Below are 19,203 nucleotides of genomic sequence, written 5' to 3' on the forward strand. Positions count from 1 at the left end.
ACCGGTTCAGACTGGGAGATTCCATCTCGGTTTAGTTTTCAGCCGATGGCGCCGCGTAAAGTTTGGACCGGTGCTACGCCCACATCACGCCGCGATTGGCTGCGGCCTCGGTGAGCGCTTCCTTGTCGGCGTCCCATTGGCTGAAACGGCTGTCCGTTTATTTCAATTCGCTCAAGCGCCCACGCGACTACTCCGCCCGGAGAGAAAAAGAGGGCAGACAGACTCCCATGCAGAATGGACTCCTTCATGACTCCGCTTATGGAGAATAACTTCAGACACATCTGTTTTATTGCTCCTCCTGGGGGTTAACTCATACATTACCTCGCTTCCTGTACACGCCACACACCGTTACTACACGTGCGTAAAGCGCGAAGGAGTGAAAGTGCAGGCATTGAAGGCTTTGATCCACTTAAGACAGTGTGTGTCACTCTTTAAATGTGATACACAGGCAGTGGCTGTCTCTTGCAGGTTCACCGCTCGCTTGAGTGACGTGACAAACCGCAAGTACCATTCATCTGCCTGTTGCTTGTACGCTGGTAATTTTCCACCAGCCACGAGTGGGAGTGGTTACACGATCATGAACGCACGGGGTTAGAAAAACGACCTGGAGGAGAATGTTGTTCCGCGACCGGGCAACAGTGGCAAAGTCAATGGTGGAGTGGATTTGAAATACACGGTGTCAGCAGCAGCACCGACGAGATGTGTGATAGAGCCGTGTACGTTTTGCAGATTGAAAGCCGAGTAGCGGAGATCACCGCTGTCAACTGAGGATGCAAACATGACAGCGTCTCTTCCCCCCCCCCACCCCTCCTCTCCTCTGTGGTCACGTGGTCCAGCGCGCTACTTGATGGAAAAATACTGGATTTGGTGTGTAGTGGAGACAGTACACAGCCCAGGAAAGTCATTCACAGAGGATTTTTCGAAGGGCGTTTGAGTCCCTACCCAGCAACACTGTCCACCACTCATTTCTACATGTCTCCTCCACCCACACAACATGCACAGGTCATTTGAAATATGTTATTGCATTTGATCAAAGCTGTGTGTGCACAATATCTGTTTTTGAAGTGCATGTTGGATGTGGATTGGACAGAAAATGTCATTTAATCCTGAAAACACCTTGACAGCAGCAAAAGCTGCAATTATTTGAGCTGTGTTGTTTCAGGTTTGCACATCAGTCATAATGATGATAACTTTATTTATAAAGCACCTTTCAAAACTGATGTACAAAGATGACTGATATAATCAGGAATATGAAACATCAAAGGCAGGAAGCAAATCAATACAGTGACATTTAGAAATCAACGACAGCTCATGAAATGATACAACATTGTTTAAAAGTGGTGGCCAAAAAAGGATAAATGAAACGTGTAATAATTCTAATAATAATCCAGCTCATAGCATGCAGTGTTAGGGCCACAAGGTATATGTCATAATGGTTTACATGGTGAGTGGATTTCTGATTGTAATATAGGTATCATATGCCCCATGCATCACAAAGCCCTTAAAACAAAGAGTCACCTTAAATCATTTTGAATTCTGAGTATACCATGTCTCATCCTCAAATGCAAGCATTCTGTCAATCTCACCTACAGTATCTGTGCACTGTTTGAGTCAACGTCCTTGGATCAGCCTCACACCCCAGACAGTTGGCCTATATCTGAGCCTCTGTTATTAACAAACAAGATTTCAAAGCCTATTATCTCTGCGTTGATTCATGGATGCCATTTGCTGTGCCCTCCATGCTGTCACATTCCCATAGTCCTCTACTTCATCAAGAATTTAAATGCATGCACGTCTCTACAGACAAACAAACAGGTCAGACAACTTCTTATGAACTATCATTGGAAGGAAAAGAAAACATTGCCTAACGTTCAGTTCATGACAAGTGGGATCTGGGGTGAAAGATGTTCATCCTTGTCCCATGACTGCTACTTTAACTGTTTTTTTTCATTTACATGTACATGTTCACGGTTGTCCACCGATTAATTTGACTGCAGATATAAGATTTGTAAACACAAATTCAGGGTAGACTGCCTTTTTTATTTATTTAAATAGAATCCTTGGTATAAAGTGTTTTTTTCCATTTGGTCTCCAATGACATCTCAAACCACAGAAGTGCAAATACACTCAAATCTACCAAACTAAGCGTGTGTATGTGTTCGGGCGTGTGTAGGGACCCTTTTCATCTATTTGAAAATGTTTCAGGTGGTCCATGGCATTGAATAGATAATGATTTAAAAGCTGGGTCCACTCAAGCTATTGTCGAAAAAGTACTTTTCACAAGCAAGAAGCACAATATATTCATACATGTTCACTGATGCTTTACAATCAAAATACTTAACAAAGTTTACATCAAGCTGATAAAGTTAGCTGTTAAATCCATATATCATGCTGAGTGAATTTGTCCACAAAACATCAGCTGCCTTCAGGCCCTCACTGTCAGCAGCTCCCATCTCTCCTGTTGCAGTGCTGGAATTTACTGTAAGACATGTGTGAAGTTTGGAGGTAAGCAACCTCGGCCAGGCGTGGGCTGGTTAAATCTCGTTCTGTCTGGTCAGAGTATTGTAGCCCATTTACATATATTAACATTGCACCACAACAGGGGGCTGACCTCCATGTGGCAATCAACTAAAGAAACTTGTAATTTGTTGTGCTGGCTCACGCTGCTCTTGTCCCGTTGCCTAAAAGCTCAGCCTTGCATTGGAAGTTTACAAAAGGGAAAGTAGAAATGGAAACTGCTGGAAGGTTTCAGGGATATTGCACAATAATGCCATTGTGACAAAACATGTAAAGAGGCTATCATATATATTGCTCTCAGAGTAATATATATATACATGTATAATTTCCTGTGCTTATACTTCGGGAGAGTTTGTGCAGGAAATTGGATTTCGTTAACACAGGACAAGAATACTGCCTTGTGATTAGTCTTCTACTCCAGTCCATGCTTCAGTCAGGACATTTTGTAAACAAATAACAGCGCCATCTTCTGAAACACAAGTCTTCAGACTGCCTGCCTCTGGTGTGTGATCCTGCCGTGCCCTCTGCTGGACAAACTGAAGCATTATCTCACTGAAAGTCACACGACATCAATATAAGAAATTTTTATATATGAACTGAGATCAAAATCAGCTAAACTGGAATGAAGACAAATTAAACTCATTACGTGTAATTAATAAAATGACTAGTTGAGTTAATTATGTAAACAAAAAATACGTTATTGCAAACAAAGCCCTGGGAGAGCTGACAAATCTAAAATGTTTAATCAAACATTAGTCATTAACTGTCTCAGGTCTATCAATGTCATATTAGCACTTGGGAATATTTGTACATGGCTCTGCATGACTGCTTACACAGTTACCTATAACAAGGAGGTTATGTTTTTACCACTTCAAAATCAAATTGGAGTTTATAAATAAATAATAACAAACTACATCAGCTTTGTAGCTTTGCACAAGGTGCTCAGTTTGATGGAAAGAGGACAATCCCTGCTGTAATTTAAACTGTGATGTCTTGTCAGGGTCTGGATCACATGATCTGGTTTACATGATCTGATTCGCATGGCATGTGATTTGATGCTGTCTTCAAGTTGAAATATCAGATATATGAGTGAATTAACAAAAATATGACTTTACAGGCAGTCATATCTTTTTCAGACAGGTGGCCAACTGTGAGGCCCTGTCACAAATTCAAGGTTTTAAAAGTGTAGCTACTGATCCACTGTAGTAAGCATTGGTAACTTGTTATACCTATATATGTGGCCAATATGAGCTGGTACATGTCAGATCATGATAGCTGTACTTTAGAGAGGATAGGGATTTACAGACAGCCAGCATGGCTCTGGCTCAGCAATTCAAGTTCAGCCTTAAATCTGGCCTCATGAGTGACACTCGAGATAAAAGTACACTCTTACTATGATTAGGACTCGCGAGTTTACTCGTGTGCAGTGATTGCATACAGTCTATGAGTGATTACAAGGTTGACAGTAGCAGCCCTTGTCTTATCAGTAGCAGCTGTATTTTTGTCCCACTGACATATCAAGATTTGACCTTTAAAAGTGTTTTGACTTGTCTTGCCTAATATTCATACAAAAATACATACATATATAAACAAAGATATCAGTGATAATATTGGTCTTAAAGTGAACGTTAATTGTCTAGTATTTCAGGGAAGAATCATACCCCACTTTCACAGCAACCATCACAATAAAGTAAGAAGTTGCTTTTTTCCCATCATGCATTTATACCTTGGAGACGAAATTGTCGGGGTGTACAAGACTACTGTACTATTCCATTCATACCTGGGTATTAAACAGAATTATCTTCAAATGGCAATTGTTTACTACGACACATAAAATTGACCTATTAAGAACTTATTTAAAGAATATTTGACCATCATGGCTGCATTTCAAGTGGCCTGTTTGTGTTGAAACTTGAAATAGTTACAGCAAGTTTCGGAGGCAGTTGTTGAAAGCCAGTTAAATATATATATATATATATATAAGTAGTTCCAAATACTCTATTTTCAAGAAGTTTTTTGTGCATTCCAAATCGATATCAAGTAACCCAAAGAAATTATTTTTGTCTTTTAAAGTGTGTGCTAAATGTGTGAGTTTTCAAGTATGCCAGGCCCCTAAAGCCTGAAACATGCTTCTGCGACTGCGTCTGCGTCTTTTCACGCCGCTGTGGCGCAAGACTCGTTTTCATTCATGCTTCCCCAACCGTTGCGCGTCTTACAAAGCAATTCCGCGCCAGAACACTAAGCGGAGTAATGCTTTTTGTCGAGACGACCTTAGAGACGCCTTCTTTCTTCTTCGTCGATTGTTTATTTACATAGCCACTGCGGCTCCTCGTAGCCTTTTTCTGGCGGACAAATCCGCCAGTCAGTGACAGGTTATACAAGTGATCATACTATCGGATATCTTCTGCCAAGTGCTCTTCTATTTGGTCCATATTCGTTCTTCTAAATCTTCCGTGATTTCTGCCGGTATTATGGGGCATGAAACCGGAAACGCAGCTCCAGAAGGGATGTAGAGCAGACCAATCACAGCCTTGCGGGCCGAATGAGCTTGCGGAGCTTTGCCGTAAATTTTAGAAAAGGGGGTCGACACCCGTCAGCACGTAAGGAGGGATACATAAGCACGTAAGGGACCCGGAAGGGCTCTTGCGCTTACGGGCCCGTGAAAACGCAGAAGCATGTTTCAGGCTTAAGAAACAGCCTCCTCCTTCCCTCCTGCGTTTGTTGAATGATGTATCGCCATGGCAACAATGTCCAATATCCAAGACTAAACAGACTTGAACCTGCTATGAGACAAGTTCAAAGTACCGAGTTAGTGCCAGTAGGTGGCACTATGGCCAAGACTGACATTCGGCCTGTAGACCGGGACTTTTAGAAAGAAAACAAAAACGATCCCTCACAATTTAACATTTTCATAGTCTTAAGATTAGACTGACAGTGAGTTTTCAGGTTCTCAAAAATACTCTTTAGAGAAGAGTTGAAATTAACTCCATCATGAGGAAGAAGAACATAGCTATCAAACTTAATGGGAATGTGAGTAATCCAAAATACATGTGTTCATCTCAATGTTCACAAATGCTTGTGACTCATTTCGTTTGTGGCGCTGGTGGAGAAATGCAGGACCACAACCAGCTCCACACCTGGGATCTTCCCCTTGTCGCTGCTGCTGCAAAAACAGTAATTAGGATGCCCTTAATGTTTCTTCCCCTCTAGGCTCAGTATATAGGGGGCTAACTGCTCCATCTCAGGCCATCCCAGTCAACCAGTACACTGTCTGGTGTCCTAGAATCCTGGGTGTGTATGAGGTACTTGGGTGAGTGGTGCACAGTATGCAATTTGTTTATCATATTGATAATAAAGGATTTGTTACAATACTGAAATGATGTCTTACTTCCTGTTAGACAACAGCTAACATTATCTTTAAACCACTTGATGTTCGAGCTCCAAGAACTCCACACAACATTTTCCATAATTCAACCTGTTTACAACAGGCTTATGCCCGTTCCATTTATCATATACATACTGAATACCACACTATCGAAAGATATTTACCAAATGTAAATTCGTAAAAAGCATTGCAAAAGCAAAATATTGAAGTGTCAGTGGTATTTAAACTTGATTCAGACATTTCTACAGCTTCTCAATTGGTACAGTGATTTTGATAGTTGATATAGACTTTGGTTATTTATTCACTCATTTTTTGCAACACACGTTTAATTTTGTGTAAGCTGAATAAAAGCTTGTGTTGCCTGGTTCAATATGGTTCAATATAAAAGATTTAAAACAAAATAATGTTGAGATCAGAAAATGTATTTGCAGCACTTCGGTACACCAACCAATAGACAGACCTCTAGTAGCTCTGAAGTAAGCTTCAGTTACAGAAAGACACATGGGCGTTTTATGTGGTTCTACAACCATATATAAAGGTTTTATGCTTTGTCTTGGATCTCACCTTTCCATTAATTTAACTATAACTAATGTCGAGTTGAAGGATGAAAAGAAGTTCATAATATTAGGCCTTAATTAAAAGTAAATGAAAGTTGACCAAACATTTACATTTATGGTTCGCAAAAACAAAACATGTTTTGGTTCACGCTTAAACGTATTACTCGTTTCATGTTAACATTTCAGAGACTTTTAGGGTATGACATGTTGTCCATTCTGTTTCCGTTTGCATTTCATGGCTTGGTTATATCAGTCTCATTCAGCGGAGAAACTCTATAAACTTCGTAAAATGCTTTAATATTTTTTTCATAGCTTCCTTTAATCAAAAAAGTAGTTTACGCAGTCATCTTTACCTCCGGTAAATAATTTTATTGTTTACTTTAAACTGAAACTGTTTACTCCCCACCCCATTAACTCTGGGGTGTTTACTCCTTTGGCTTAGTTCAGGGGCAGCAAATTAGGAACAGAGTAGGACAGCTGAAAATGTGAGTCTCAACTCTCTGCCAACACACCTGTGTTACAGCTTATTAATGAGGTGGGAACGAGCCACAGGAAACAACAAGACCAAAACACTGTGCATTAATATCACTTTTTTTTTTATCAAAATTTCACACTGTCATAACCTATTGTTTAACTTTCTGCTCATCTCTCTTTACTGTCTTTTTTTGTCCGTCACTGACACTTACTCATATTCACAATAATGACTGAATTTCTGTTGGTCCTGACATTTACGGTGGTTTGATCAATACAATTTTCTGCCCGAAACACCCACAGGATTAATTAAGAGTCAATTTAGCACTACCCTCTGAACCCTGTGTCTGCTGCTGTGACCTTTTCTTTCCCACTGTTAACTAGAAAACGGTTATTTGAAAATGCCCTAAAGGCACCTGATCCCAGAGCTTCAGACCATGAATTTAGAATTTTTTAAATGAGGCCCCTTATGTTTTGGGGGTTTAAATTTATTGTAAAAAAAATCTGATAGGCAGCATGATTTGTGTGTTTGTAATGGAGAACACGACTGGTAGAAGGTAAATAAACAGTCAACAACGATTGCCACACCCACAAAGAAGGCGTCTCTCAGGTCGTCTTCGACAAAAAGCATTACTCCGCCTAGTGTTCTGGCGCGGAATTGCTTTGTAAGACGCGCAACGGTTGGGGAAGCATGAATGACAACAAGTCTTGCGCCACCGCGGCGTGAAAAGACGCAGACGCAGTCGCAGAAGCATGTTTCAGGCTTCAGACTTCAAAAGTGTTTCGTGGACTCAAATACTTTCAACCCCCCCATCGGCCAGTGTCGAGTAGGTAATGAATGGATTTAAATTTTTCGGTGAACTGTCCCTTTAATTTGCCCCAGTCGATGAATTCTATTGAAAAACAGTGTTGATCGGGGCTGAAGAGCAGGCTGAAGTAAACAGACCAGAGGCGACAACATAGTAAAAAGCTAGGAGCTACTTTTATTTTTTAGAGCTAACACTAGCCAAGCTGGTTAGCAAGTTAGCAGCTATATCAGCAATGAGTGGATCTTAGAGTGACCATAAATTATAACCGGTCTGGTTTATATAGTTTATAAGCAGAGAGTGGAGGGGCAGACCCAGCGAGGCCAGGGGTAAAGGCAGGTCAGGCAGGCGGGCAGCAGGGGGAGGAGGGAGCACAGACGGAAGGAGGGGGCGGTGAGAAGCGGAGCTCTGATGCACCCAGCGGATCACATGAGCACGGATCTGTTTACAAACTGAAGTGGAGCACAGAGACGAGGAAGAAGATAGGAGCGCACTGAACGTGAGAGGAACCGACGAGAGAAGAGAGGAGAAGCTGAATCCGCATTAGCCGCAGCGTGTCAACCCTCCAGGAAGAGATGAGGAGCTGCTTTCCACAAGCAACATTACTGACGCTCACTGACTGACTGACTGACTGCCGGGGGAACCCATCCATGTCCCCCCCTTTGTCTCTCCATAATTGGCCACGGCAGGTTTTCACAGCCTTGAGAGGAGGACAGCGACGTGGAGGTCTGGAGAAGAGAGGAGAGAGTGACAGAGGAGAGAAATAAGGAAAATGAAGAGGTTCATAACGATGATCTGAAGAGGAGATAAAGCTAAACAGCAGGGAGTCGTGCTCGGACAGGTTTATTTCCGGAGCGCTGGATTGTATTTTGAGCTTTTTTTCCTAATATTGTCTCTGACGTTGGTGTCTTTTTCATTCACGTCGCCTACAGGATTGTCTCCATGCTGAGGAAGGACACAGCTGGGAGTCTAAATCTCTACTGAGGTGGATGTTTTGTAGTAAACAATCCTTGCTGACTGATTTCTTACTCTGTTGAGTTGAGCAGCTGCTTACTGGGCTGATGTCTTCTTGAAGAACTGGAATCTCAGGTCTATTTACTCCAGACCACAAGGAGATAGCTCTCACGATCAGCTCTCAGGGTCAACTAGTCTGAACTTAAAAGGTAGTGGACATTATATCCACCGCCGATGTCCTTTGAAGAACTCACACAAAAGTCGTGGAAATTTGTAAAGCTTTGCCATCTGACGAGCTGCATTTAATGCATCCTGTCAAATGGTGTAACGGTAAGTTCCAGCATAGGATTTTTGCAAGATATGACCAGTGAACAGTTATAATCTTAAGGGCCAGTGTGTAGAATTTAGTGTAATCTAGTGGGAGAAATGCAATACAATATTCATAATTGTGTTTTCAGTTGTGATTCATTAGCTCATTGAAATCACTGAGTTACATTAATTTTCTCAGACTTAGAATGAACCCTCCATTTCTACATATGTCTATGGGTTCCACCATGTTGCACCACCATATTTCTACTGTAGCCTAGAAAGAAAAAAACATTTGACGGCTCTAGAGAGGACCTCTTATGTATTTACGTTACCGGAAGGCCCCAGTAGAATTGCTTACACACTTGGAAAGGAACTGTTGAGGATTATTCAGTTGGTTGCAATCTGTACCAATAACACTAGATGTCGCTAAATCCTTCACACTGAACCGATTGTTTGTCAAGTGATTGCTATGTGAACATTTACAAAACACTTAAGTTAAAATGGGTCACACCATTGGAACATAGTTCCAATGTAGAGATTAGTCATTGCACAACCAAACTAATGCTGAGCTAAATGTTTGCTAATATACAACAAGGTACCGTCTTATAGTGAAAAGAAGTAATTTGATCAAAATGCTGTTAAGTATAAGATGACAAAATGTGAAGCCACACAACGTCAATCTAAACAACGTCCGTGAGGCAAGCATAATCATACATAAATACCCAATGCCAGTATCCATGCAAGGGAGGACTATTTAGTTTAGCAGCCAAAAAATGCATTTGCACAATGCCTAGCTGTCAGTGCTCCACTATCAATGATTCACCCACATTGTGCTACGAATAATACAGCCGCCGACTTCTTTAGCCAAATCTCCTGTCGAGAGCATCCCAAAACCCCTCAGTGTACACCAAAACTGCACCCCACCGCCACAGCCACTGTCCTATATAGAATTACTTTTGAACAAGAAGGTCGCCAATACAGGATCAGTTGTGAGACTTGACCTCAAGAAAGAGTTAAGTATTGCAATTAAAAGCTGATGTGAGTCGATTGGAATGAAAAGTGCCATTTTCAAGGCCCCTCAGGGTTCATGCACTTCTGTCCAACCAAGCTCAAACTGCAGTGAGTAACCACTTTCAGGCAAAGATGCAAGTGGAACACATTCCTGTGTTGGAAGGTGGTGAATGAAAAGTATTTCACAGTGTGGGAATGTGTTAAGTTTTATAAATGTGTCAAAAAATTCTCTTCTTGTCATGAGGATAGCAACCACTTGTAGAAATAAACCTCATCTGACCCGGTTTTTCTTTAGATTAATTCAGTTTTATCCAGATTAATGTGGATTTTATGCCGCAGAAGTTTTACAGCCATAAAAACTTCAAAACTTTCCTCAACACAGTTCTCCCACTTCATTTCCCACTCACTTCTTGGTTAAAACAAAGTCCTAAATTAGGTTCGTCCATAACTTTTGCACATACCACCTGCACACATGCACTCATTATCTCAACTTTCACTCAAGTCTGAAACTTTGTGCAGCCCAAGAGTGTCTGCAGTGAAAGCAGTATTACATTGCAGCTTGAAACGAGGCTTCACAGATGCAGTGTGGAGTCAGTGTGCCAGGCTCTACAAGTTACAGATACATCCACACACATGCACCGTCTTAAAATCCAACCCCACCTCCCTGCCACAGGAGGTGGACAGGGATGAAGTCTGGATTGCCAGACACGGTCATGTATGATGGTCTATCTTTGGCATGCAGCGCTCTGTGGGCCATGGTAACACACTGTAAATGCTCTGACAGGGTGGATGAACAATGCCATCCTATTTGGGCATTAGTGATCATGGTGTGGAGTAATGGCAGCGACATCCTGCTGATACATGCGCTTGTCCAAATGTTAGTCAATCATAATGTCTCAACTAATTTTTTTAACATCAGATAATTCAAACCAAACTTACTGGCAAAAATGAGCACTTGAACACACACCAGCTTGATAAGAACCCCCATAAATTACAGAAATAGTCTTTGAGAGAAATGTATTTGACATGTTTGACTTTTTAGTTTGATTCATGTTCCTTCTGCAAAACAGTAAGGATGCAGGTTGTGAAACCAACACAATAACCTATAGCTGCTCTGTTGCTCTGCGAAGCTGAGGGGGGCTGCAGAACAGACTGATTGTTCTTTGTTTGTCTGTCACTAAATGTGACAGTGGACACATTTCAACTTTGATTCATTGTTATTTAAAAAAAAACGGTTCATAATGATGTAATTTAGAAAACATGGAAACCCACGTCACTATGAATTTTTTCAAACTGTTCATGCGCATCTGTCATACATTCTGTCATTGTGATTTGTGCCGGGACTCTAAATGACTCATAATGTAGGTTACAATCCTCACAGCTCAATTGTCTGAGTGTTGCTCTTTATGTATAAAAAATGAGATTTTCTAAAATTTTTATCAGCTGGTAAAAACATGAATGTGTATCAAAGCATTCTAACAAAGAGTAGGCTATATTCAAGACTGCATTGTTCTTTGTGTGGAGGACAAAGTCGATGCAGAACCCAGTCCGATTAGACCCTGCATACTGAGCAATACCAGCCATTCATGAAAATATTAACATAAAGGATTACACAGTTTAAAAACTAAATGTATACATTGTAGAAAAATTTAAAACTTAAAACAATTCGAATCAAACTTTTAAATTAGACTGTTCAGCACAATTATGCATACACTTACTCACATAATTAACATTCAAAATGGTATTTTCTAAATGCTTTTTAAGAAATTTTCCACCCAGATAAGCACTTGAATAGATATTGCATTTTCCCCCTGGATTGAATTTGTCTTTCTTGCAGCCAAACCATTATTTTTACCTCATCATCTTATTTCATTTTCCCTGTGTGCTGTCCTCTCAGGGTGTCTGTGTGACCTGGGATTGCAAAACTCCAAACTCCACTGCAAGATGACGTCCGAGGATCTCTTCAACCTGCCGCTCAACATCTACATCATCATCCTGGGCATTGGCCTCTTTGTCCTCATGCTCAGCGTCTTCTTCTGCTGCTACCTCTTCAGGTACAAAACAGACAGACAGACAGTCAAGGCTGAGGTAGTGTCAGACAGCTACACAGGATCAGTATCACCATGTTATTTATGAGCAGATAAATTCACCCACTTCTGTCTAGAGACATCATTGTAGTTAAACTCCAGTATGTCAAACATCCAGTGAACTGCCGTCTTTAGGACCTCACTGAGTGTCACACACCATTAACCTCTAACCTGCACTGCATTTCAGGAGTTATTTTGTAGTCACTATATGTAGTGAGTTTTTGTTGTATTTATCTTTCAACAACCCTAATAGACACCCCCTGAACTTCTTGCATACAATGCTGGTAATTATTGCTTCTTTAAATCGGCTTTAGGTTATGACGTCTGACTTTAACTGTACATGAATAGTAGTAGCAATAAGCTTAATCTTATTAAACAATATGAAAATCAGAAAATAACTTGTTATTAGAATGGCAAAGAACTAAAACGCAGCTGATTTAGGCCATCCGGTAATGCAGAGGACTTTCACTGTGTGACATGGTGCATTACCTGTTGTTTGACAAAGGTTTAATTAAGCACTGCTTAAGGCAACTGCAGACATACTGGGGTTAAGACGAAGTAAAAAAACTGGAAAAAACTCTTTAACTCTTACAGTTATGGTGATCTTTGATCCTCTCTGACAACAAGATATTTGAAAAACATATACACGACTGTGGGAAATACAGTTTATAATTTGGGTTCCCAGCGAGGCATTGAATTAAGAAGCATCAGCTAAGAAGCTTGTAGTGATGATCTGAATCTGGAGTTTTAATTGATCTGAGTTCTGATAATAAAGGACAGAATGTAAGACTATGTTTGTGGGATGATTAAAAAGTCTAAATAGACAAGTTCAAACAGATACTGTACCTTGGAGATGAAAGTGCCTCTAACTGCTGCAATTGGATCATTTTCAACGCCTCAAGCTTCTCAAATGGTGTCTATCTCGATGAGCAATTAACATTTTATGCTTTTTATTATTATTTTATGGTCACTGAACCCAAAATTAATGGAAGTGTATACTTTCAATGAGGTAAGACAACTAATCATTTTTGCCAGAATTCTCCTACAAGAACATCTTTCAGAAAGTGTTACAGCTCTGCTCATGATGAGGGTAGACACACAGGCTGGTACTGGAATGTGGCATTGTGTGAATTCCAGGCCTTCAGCTGAATCATGAAGCATGACAAGACATGTTGCACTGAAGACAAACGTGGAGTCTCCAGGCACATCATCGAATTTCTAGACTCTAAATTAAAGTATGACAAGTTTGTTTGTGTTTTGTGCTTTACAGATTGAGGCGACAAGGTGCTCGAGAACAGTATGGCTACAGTGAGGTAACATTACAGTATTTTCAAGTTGTTAAGCAAATGTTATTGAGATTATATTGTTTTGTCCTTTGAACTCCGTTCATTTCATGACAATCCCTTCTCGTTCGCAGGTTGTTTTGAAAGGAGCAGAGAAGAAACTGAGCCTTCTTGGTGTAAGTCCAATACACAGTGAATGTGACGAAACACTTTTATGCAACAATGGAAAGAGGCAAAGCAGACCAGGGCTAATGGGACAATAAATTGAATGTGGGAAAAATACTCAGCAGTGTTTGCAACTCGTGTTTAAAGTGAATCAGTGGCTAGAAGCAAACTCACTGCTGTAACAAATTACACTAAATAAAGTGCTATGCTAATACTTTAAGTAAGATATGTGGGAAAATAATCACATTGAGATAATATCTCTTAATTTTAGCCTCAGGCATTTGGCTCTGAATTGCTGACAAAATAACTAAACTACTGATTTGAGAGATTTTTATTAGCTAGGTAAAGCAGCTAGCTTCCCCTTGATGACGTGCTGCATGTACTATACTTTTACTTATACTATTCCAATTAAATAATAAATACTAATTGTGGCCAGATTTGACTAAAGTAAGGAGAATGTGTATTCTTAAAATGTAAAATTAAATTAGTCTACTGCCATGTTTTTGTTAAATGAGAACGATCTCTATCTTCACAAGTGTTTTGGCTCCGTATCTGACAACGCACATCACAAAACCACTCGCATACACTGGGCATGTGCAAACTGGGAGCAGGAATTGTTGCACATTGTACACAACTTAAATAGGAAAATTACTCACAGCTGATAACAAACTACAAACTATGGGAGCTTTGAGAAAATCACAGAAACAACATGTGTTTCATCCTTTGAAAATCAGTTTACTGTCTTTTAAAAAAAATACCATATTATTAGTAGTAGGCTAATGTTGGTGTGCATTTTCTATCTACATTCATTACAGGTATGCAAAAACTAGGTATTGCTGACATTAGAAATATATGCGGTATTATTATAAATAAGGTATTTATAAAATTATTTCAGGGCAGTCATGAACATTTACATCTGTAATATTGGTATATAGCATAACAGAGTTATAGTTTCTGATAATAGTTAACATGGCAGTCATATCAACTTTGACCCGATTTCTTAACTTGTCATTTTCCCTTCTCAGCAAACATGTGCGGTGTGTTTAGAAGAGTTTCGCAGTAAGGACGAGCTCGGGGTGTGCCCTTGTTCACATGCTTTTCACAAGAAGTAAGTTCCACGAGCTTGATTCAAACCAACATGAGATTGGAAAGCTGACTCCACGCTTGTTAACATGCAACAGTTTTTATAAGTCACAGTCAAATGAAAAATCTCCAGAATTGATTAATTTGATAAGCTGTTTCACAAACTATAACCATGGAGCAAATTTTTGTGATTCATTTATTATGTTCGAGACTGTCTATGGAAACAATCCTCAATTGACACCATGTGGAATAATCTCTTTTGTAGCACCAATTGTGTCTGCAAATCCATCATGTGGCTCAATAGGCTAAAAACCACAATATGTTGTTCTAGCCCAGAATTCCTAGACTTACTGGTGTGCAAACGTATTGACTAAACCATTCATGAGGAATGACACGTAACTTTAAATTCCCCTTTATGTTTTATTTCTGCTTTTAAGTTAACAGCTGAACGCATCCTGAAAGGGAGTGACTTTCAGGAAAAGTAGCTTTTTCAGGGTGCCCTTGATAAAACAATGTGGAAATTCCTGACAACATATGTCCCTGCATGTTTGAAAATGAACAAGCTCTATGCAACTGAGACCTGTTTTTGCCCTGCAGCATAGGTGTGATGGTAACAGCAGCTTTTTGTTTGCCTGGTTGCTTTTATTTCTGACCGATATTTCTCTGTCTGTGTCACCAGCATCTGTGACCTGTGTTTATATTGTGTACGTGTCTGATCAGTCCTGTTGTACAACTACAGCAGGAAGTCGAAATTCTGCATAAACTCAGTAGATACCTCTTTACCTGTGCATCAGGGATACAGTTCTGAGCACCGGGCAGACCTCAGATCCTCCCAAGTAATATTCCCACCAGGCTTGCAGAAAATGTGTGTTTGAGTTACTCTGTACACACACAGGCCTCAGGGTTAACTTCTGTTTTCTGTTCTGTCATGATTCCCAAAGTTTCAGCATAAATGTAACATTGCATACTTTGTCTGCCTTAGAAATGACTAAACATGTTAATGCAGCATGTCTTTCATGTATCTACTTTCCCCAGGTGTCTGCTAAAATGGTTAGAAATCCGCAGCGTCTGTCCCATGTGCAACAAGTCCATTTGTCGTCTCCAGCCGGACCCCCCACAAGCATCCGAGCGACAACAAAGTCTCCTGGAGGTCTGAGAAGGAAACGCATGTCCAGCAGTACCCCATGTTCTCCACTAAATAGTCATCTGTCACTATAGAGGGTCCTGTTTCACTGTCCAACAGACTGTATTAATAGTAAAGCATTTTGAGGCAGAGCTACTGTGGGATAAGAAATTGTAATAACTGGACATAGGGAGCCAAAGAACCTAACAAGCAAGCTAAGACATATACGGTTGTGTTAGAGACTTTCGACCAATTAATGGATTAACGCAAACTAGAAAGCTGCAGATACTTTCCATTAAAGTACCCCAGCTAGGCTGTGTTGATGCACAAGTGCCTTAAAGCTGCAGCTCAATCGAACGACCCTAAAATCAATTTCAGACTGAGTTGTTGGTTGTGAGCAAGCTAATCCCAGTTATTCTGTACGTGAGTATTGGTGGATTTGAAAACTCTTTAATTGCAAGTACAATGACTTAAGAAGATCTGTGTTTGCCATGTTTTGCTCTTTTACTTGAGTTACTGATTTAACCTTTTAATCTGGTAAAATTCCCAGTCATCCAGGTCGTGTTTATCCAAGAACGTTATAATGGTGTGCAACCGGGCTTGGTGGTAGATACTAATAGACTATTGATGAAGATCTCTCATCAAACAAGCTTTTTCAGTTACTGCTGACTGTTGAGGAGCCCCAGGTATTTAACTACAGCGGGGTCAGTTCACAATTGATGTGACTTGCTCAGTTGGTGCCCCTGGCTGTTTTAACGACAGTTGTTAGATGTTGGAGTCACATGGGACCAAGTGTAAACAACCATCGTCTTTGCAGTCACCTGAGGCTTGGAATGTGAATGTTGGTTAAATTAGCTGTAAATGGATGATAGGACTACATTGTAGGCGGTGGATGAGAGGTGTCATGGACCTCCTCCTCTGTTGGGCGGTGGTTTCTCTACTTTGATGTAGATGGCCTCCTTCACTCCTGTTTCAAATCACCTGTCCCTCTTTTCTAAAATATGTGTGATTGTTATCATTGGAGGTGTGTCCCTTATCTTTAGGTGTAATTAAACACATGAAGTGTGTGCTCCTGTGTTGATCCATGCATTTGTTTATTGGTTGGTTAGTTTCATCCCTGTGTGCATTCTTCACTGCGTTGGACAGCAGACACTAGATTTCTTTTCAAGGTGTGTGGTCTTTTAGATGTACCAGTTCATGTCCTAGTGTGTTGCTGGGTTTGAAAAACACAGGGATGCAGTACTTGTTGAAGATCAGTGTCTCAAATACTCCAGACATGTAAAAGATGACTGTGATGTTTGCACATTATCAGCTTTGTTCTGATAACTCCTAGCTTGTGTTCCAGTGGAGCTGGAGGAACTTTCTACAGGAACTAGGAAACTTTGCAGATACTGCATTGGAACCTTTCCACTGCAGGAACCGGGGTCGCAATTAAGATCAGTGGAAATCTTTTTACCCCCGAAAAGTCCCTTAACTGGAAGGAGTAATTTGAAAAAGTATAGAAACCTTTGGGCTGGGATTTGCAATTTTGAAGAGTCCTGATTGGTCGAATATTTCTGCGAGAGCTTGTAAAATACTGATTCATGAATTGAGAATTTGAGGTGTTTTCAATGCCTCTTTTTACAGCCCTCTTGTCTCTTCAAGCATTAAATTAAGATTTACAGCAGCATGGCTTTAATCTATTCCATGTTTACTGCTGTTTTGCTCAATTTGTACAGTGTCATCGTTGTCAATCTTTTGCATTGTGGCCTCCTGGTGGACTGGAGTGGAAAAGCTTGTTGTAGCCATTGGTTGTTCCTTCATTAGCAGGCTGATTTGCCAAATCTCTCCTGGTCCATAGACTTTGGTGGAAACACTGATGAACAGGTGTGCAAGAACCTTTTGGGTTCCTTGAAAAAAGTTCCTGCAAGTTCCAGTTACTTCGGTTGCAACACGCCTCACGTGTAGGTACTCCTGTGTGTGTATAGGTTTAGATTCTGCCAAGATTACCAAGATAGCTAGAGAGCCAGGAAGCTATAGGCTCCTTCTCAATTTTTGGGTAACTACACAGATTAGATGTTCATATCTTTCTTGTCTTATTCTTGTTTTTTGTAGCAAGAGCACATCTGCTTGTCTTTTCCAGTGGCCTTCAGTTTAATATTAGACGTAGGTATACAGTTACCTTTAGAAGTAAGATTCATCCACTGAGCTTGGATCATCCATCAACTAGAGATGTGGGTGCAACAATACATATTCTAAAAACAGGTAATTCCAAATGGTTTACTTTGTTTTTTCTCTCCACTGTATTCAAGTTGCATGTGGAGTCAGATGACATACTAACATCTTAAGAGAGCATCCCTCTATGTGACAAAAAAACAGTTGTGTGGCCCTTAGCCATTTCTGGGATGTTGATGTGTAGTGTCACTTCTGTAACTCAGCAAATTAGTTTATTTCTGCCTCCAGAGCAGCTCTGCCTCTGAGCCATGTTTGTATGACAGTTTGGCCCATAATTATATGCAGCTCCATGTAAATGTGATCTGTCTGGGTTTAGCCTCAACTCCAGAGGCTGGAGCTTGGAAAGAGGAGGATTCAACAACCAGACAACTATTTTTGCGCCAGCATTGATGGGCAATGCAGAGACTGCCGTGAAAGATGTAGAACATTTACAATCAAAATAACATGAAGTCCTGTTTAATTGAACAAAACAGGGTAATGTTTAAATTTAGATTGAGTGTTGTGGTGTGTGTGGTTTGGCTGTAATCTTCTGTTATCTCGCAGTCCCACAGTATGTTGCCAAGCTTAATGAAGGTAATGAAGCCCTAAATGACAACACATTGGAGCCATATGGGATCTAAGAGAAAAGACAACTACATGCTGTCATACGCCTGTTCAGCTACAACAAAAGTTCTGAAGTGACTTAACCACAAAATACACATAAATACATACAGGAAATTATTTTTAGGAACTATTTTGTATCATAACTGGCTCTCAATAAAGGGCCTAGTATGTCAGCTACAACACTTTGAGTGTCATTTGTCTAACAGTAGGCCATCCTTGGTAAAGACGATGACAGATAAAGCGACAATTCATCAAATTAATCTAAGCTCCTGACATCTAAGAACCGCTCTGTACGGTTATAAATAGAAACACTGCACTGATATGAGGAACCTGTTTGAGCTGGTTTTTTGTCTGAGTGAGGTGCCTTTGAACACCATTCTCTAAGGGTAGGAATACATTATGAGTACTGTGCAAATTGTAAATGCTTTGAATTTTCTATTTCTGAAAAAATACAGAATCCGTGTTTTGATATTGTCAATTGGCTCCAAGTCTCTTTTTTCCCAAGATTTGCTACATGTTGATACCTAAAGCTGTTTATATGTGAAAGGAAAAGTTACTAAATAGTAGTCATTAACATTTCATTTTCTAGCCAACTTATTAGCCCTTTAGATAATGTTGGTCTTTGTACCACATTA

At 40.3% G+C, this 19,203-nt stretch overlaps 1 protein-coding gene across 2 annotated transcripts; it reads left to right on the forward strand.

Annotated features, from left to right (window-relative positions):
* The first annotated feature begins 7,610 nt into the window (after positions 1 to 7,610).
* On the forward strand, positions 7,611 to 19,046 carry LOC133966088 (RING finger protein 122-like). 2 transcript variants are annotated; one of them, XM_062400845.1, is made up of 6 exons: positions 7,611 to 7,761; positions 11,908 to 12,064; positions 13,368 to 13,410; positions 13,515 to 13,556; positions 14,571 to 14,653; positions 15,664 to 19,046. In XM_062400845.1, the coding sequence occupies exons 1-6, from the start codon at positions 7,626 to 7,628 to the stop codon at positions 15,782 to 15,784; spliced, it is 582 nt and encodes a 193-aa protein (XP_062256829.1). In that variant the 5' UTR covers positions 7,611 to 7,625; the 3' UTR covers positions 15,785 to 19,046. The 2 variants fall into 2 exon arrangements, with proteins under 2 accessions (XP_062256829.1, XP_062256830.1); XM_062400846.1 differs by lacking the exon at positions 7,611 to 7,761 and adding an exon at positions 8,457 to 9,020.
* The last annotated feature ends 157 nt before the right edge of the window (positions 19,047 to 19,203 follow it).

The sequence above is a fragment of the Platichthys flesus genome, chromosome 12 (genome assembly GCF_949316205.1).
Source record: "Platichthys flesus chromosome 12, fPlaFle2.1, whole genome shotgun sequence".
NCBI lineage: Eukaryota > Metazoa > Chordata > Actinopteri > Pleuronectiformes > Pleuronectidae > Platichthys > Platichthys flesus.

What these genes read in the sequence shown, in the direction of transcription:
- LOC133966088 (XM_062400845.1), top strand. Translation starts at nt 7,626, where the DNA reads ATGACAACAAGTCTTGCGCCACCGCGGCGTGAAAAGACGCAGACGCAG. An exon ending in AGAAACTGAGCCTTCTTGGT is followed by an intron (nt 13,557 to 14,570) that starts GTAAGTCCAATA and finishes TTCCCTTCTCAG; the next exon opens with CAAACATGTGCGGTGTGTTT. An exon ending in TCACATGCTTTTCACAAGAA is followed by an intron (nt 14,654 to 15,663) that starts GTAAGTTCCACG and finishes TACTTTCCCCAG; the next exon opens with GTGTCTGCTAAAATGGTTAG.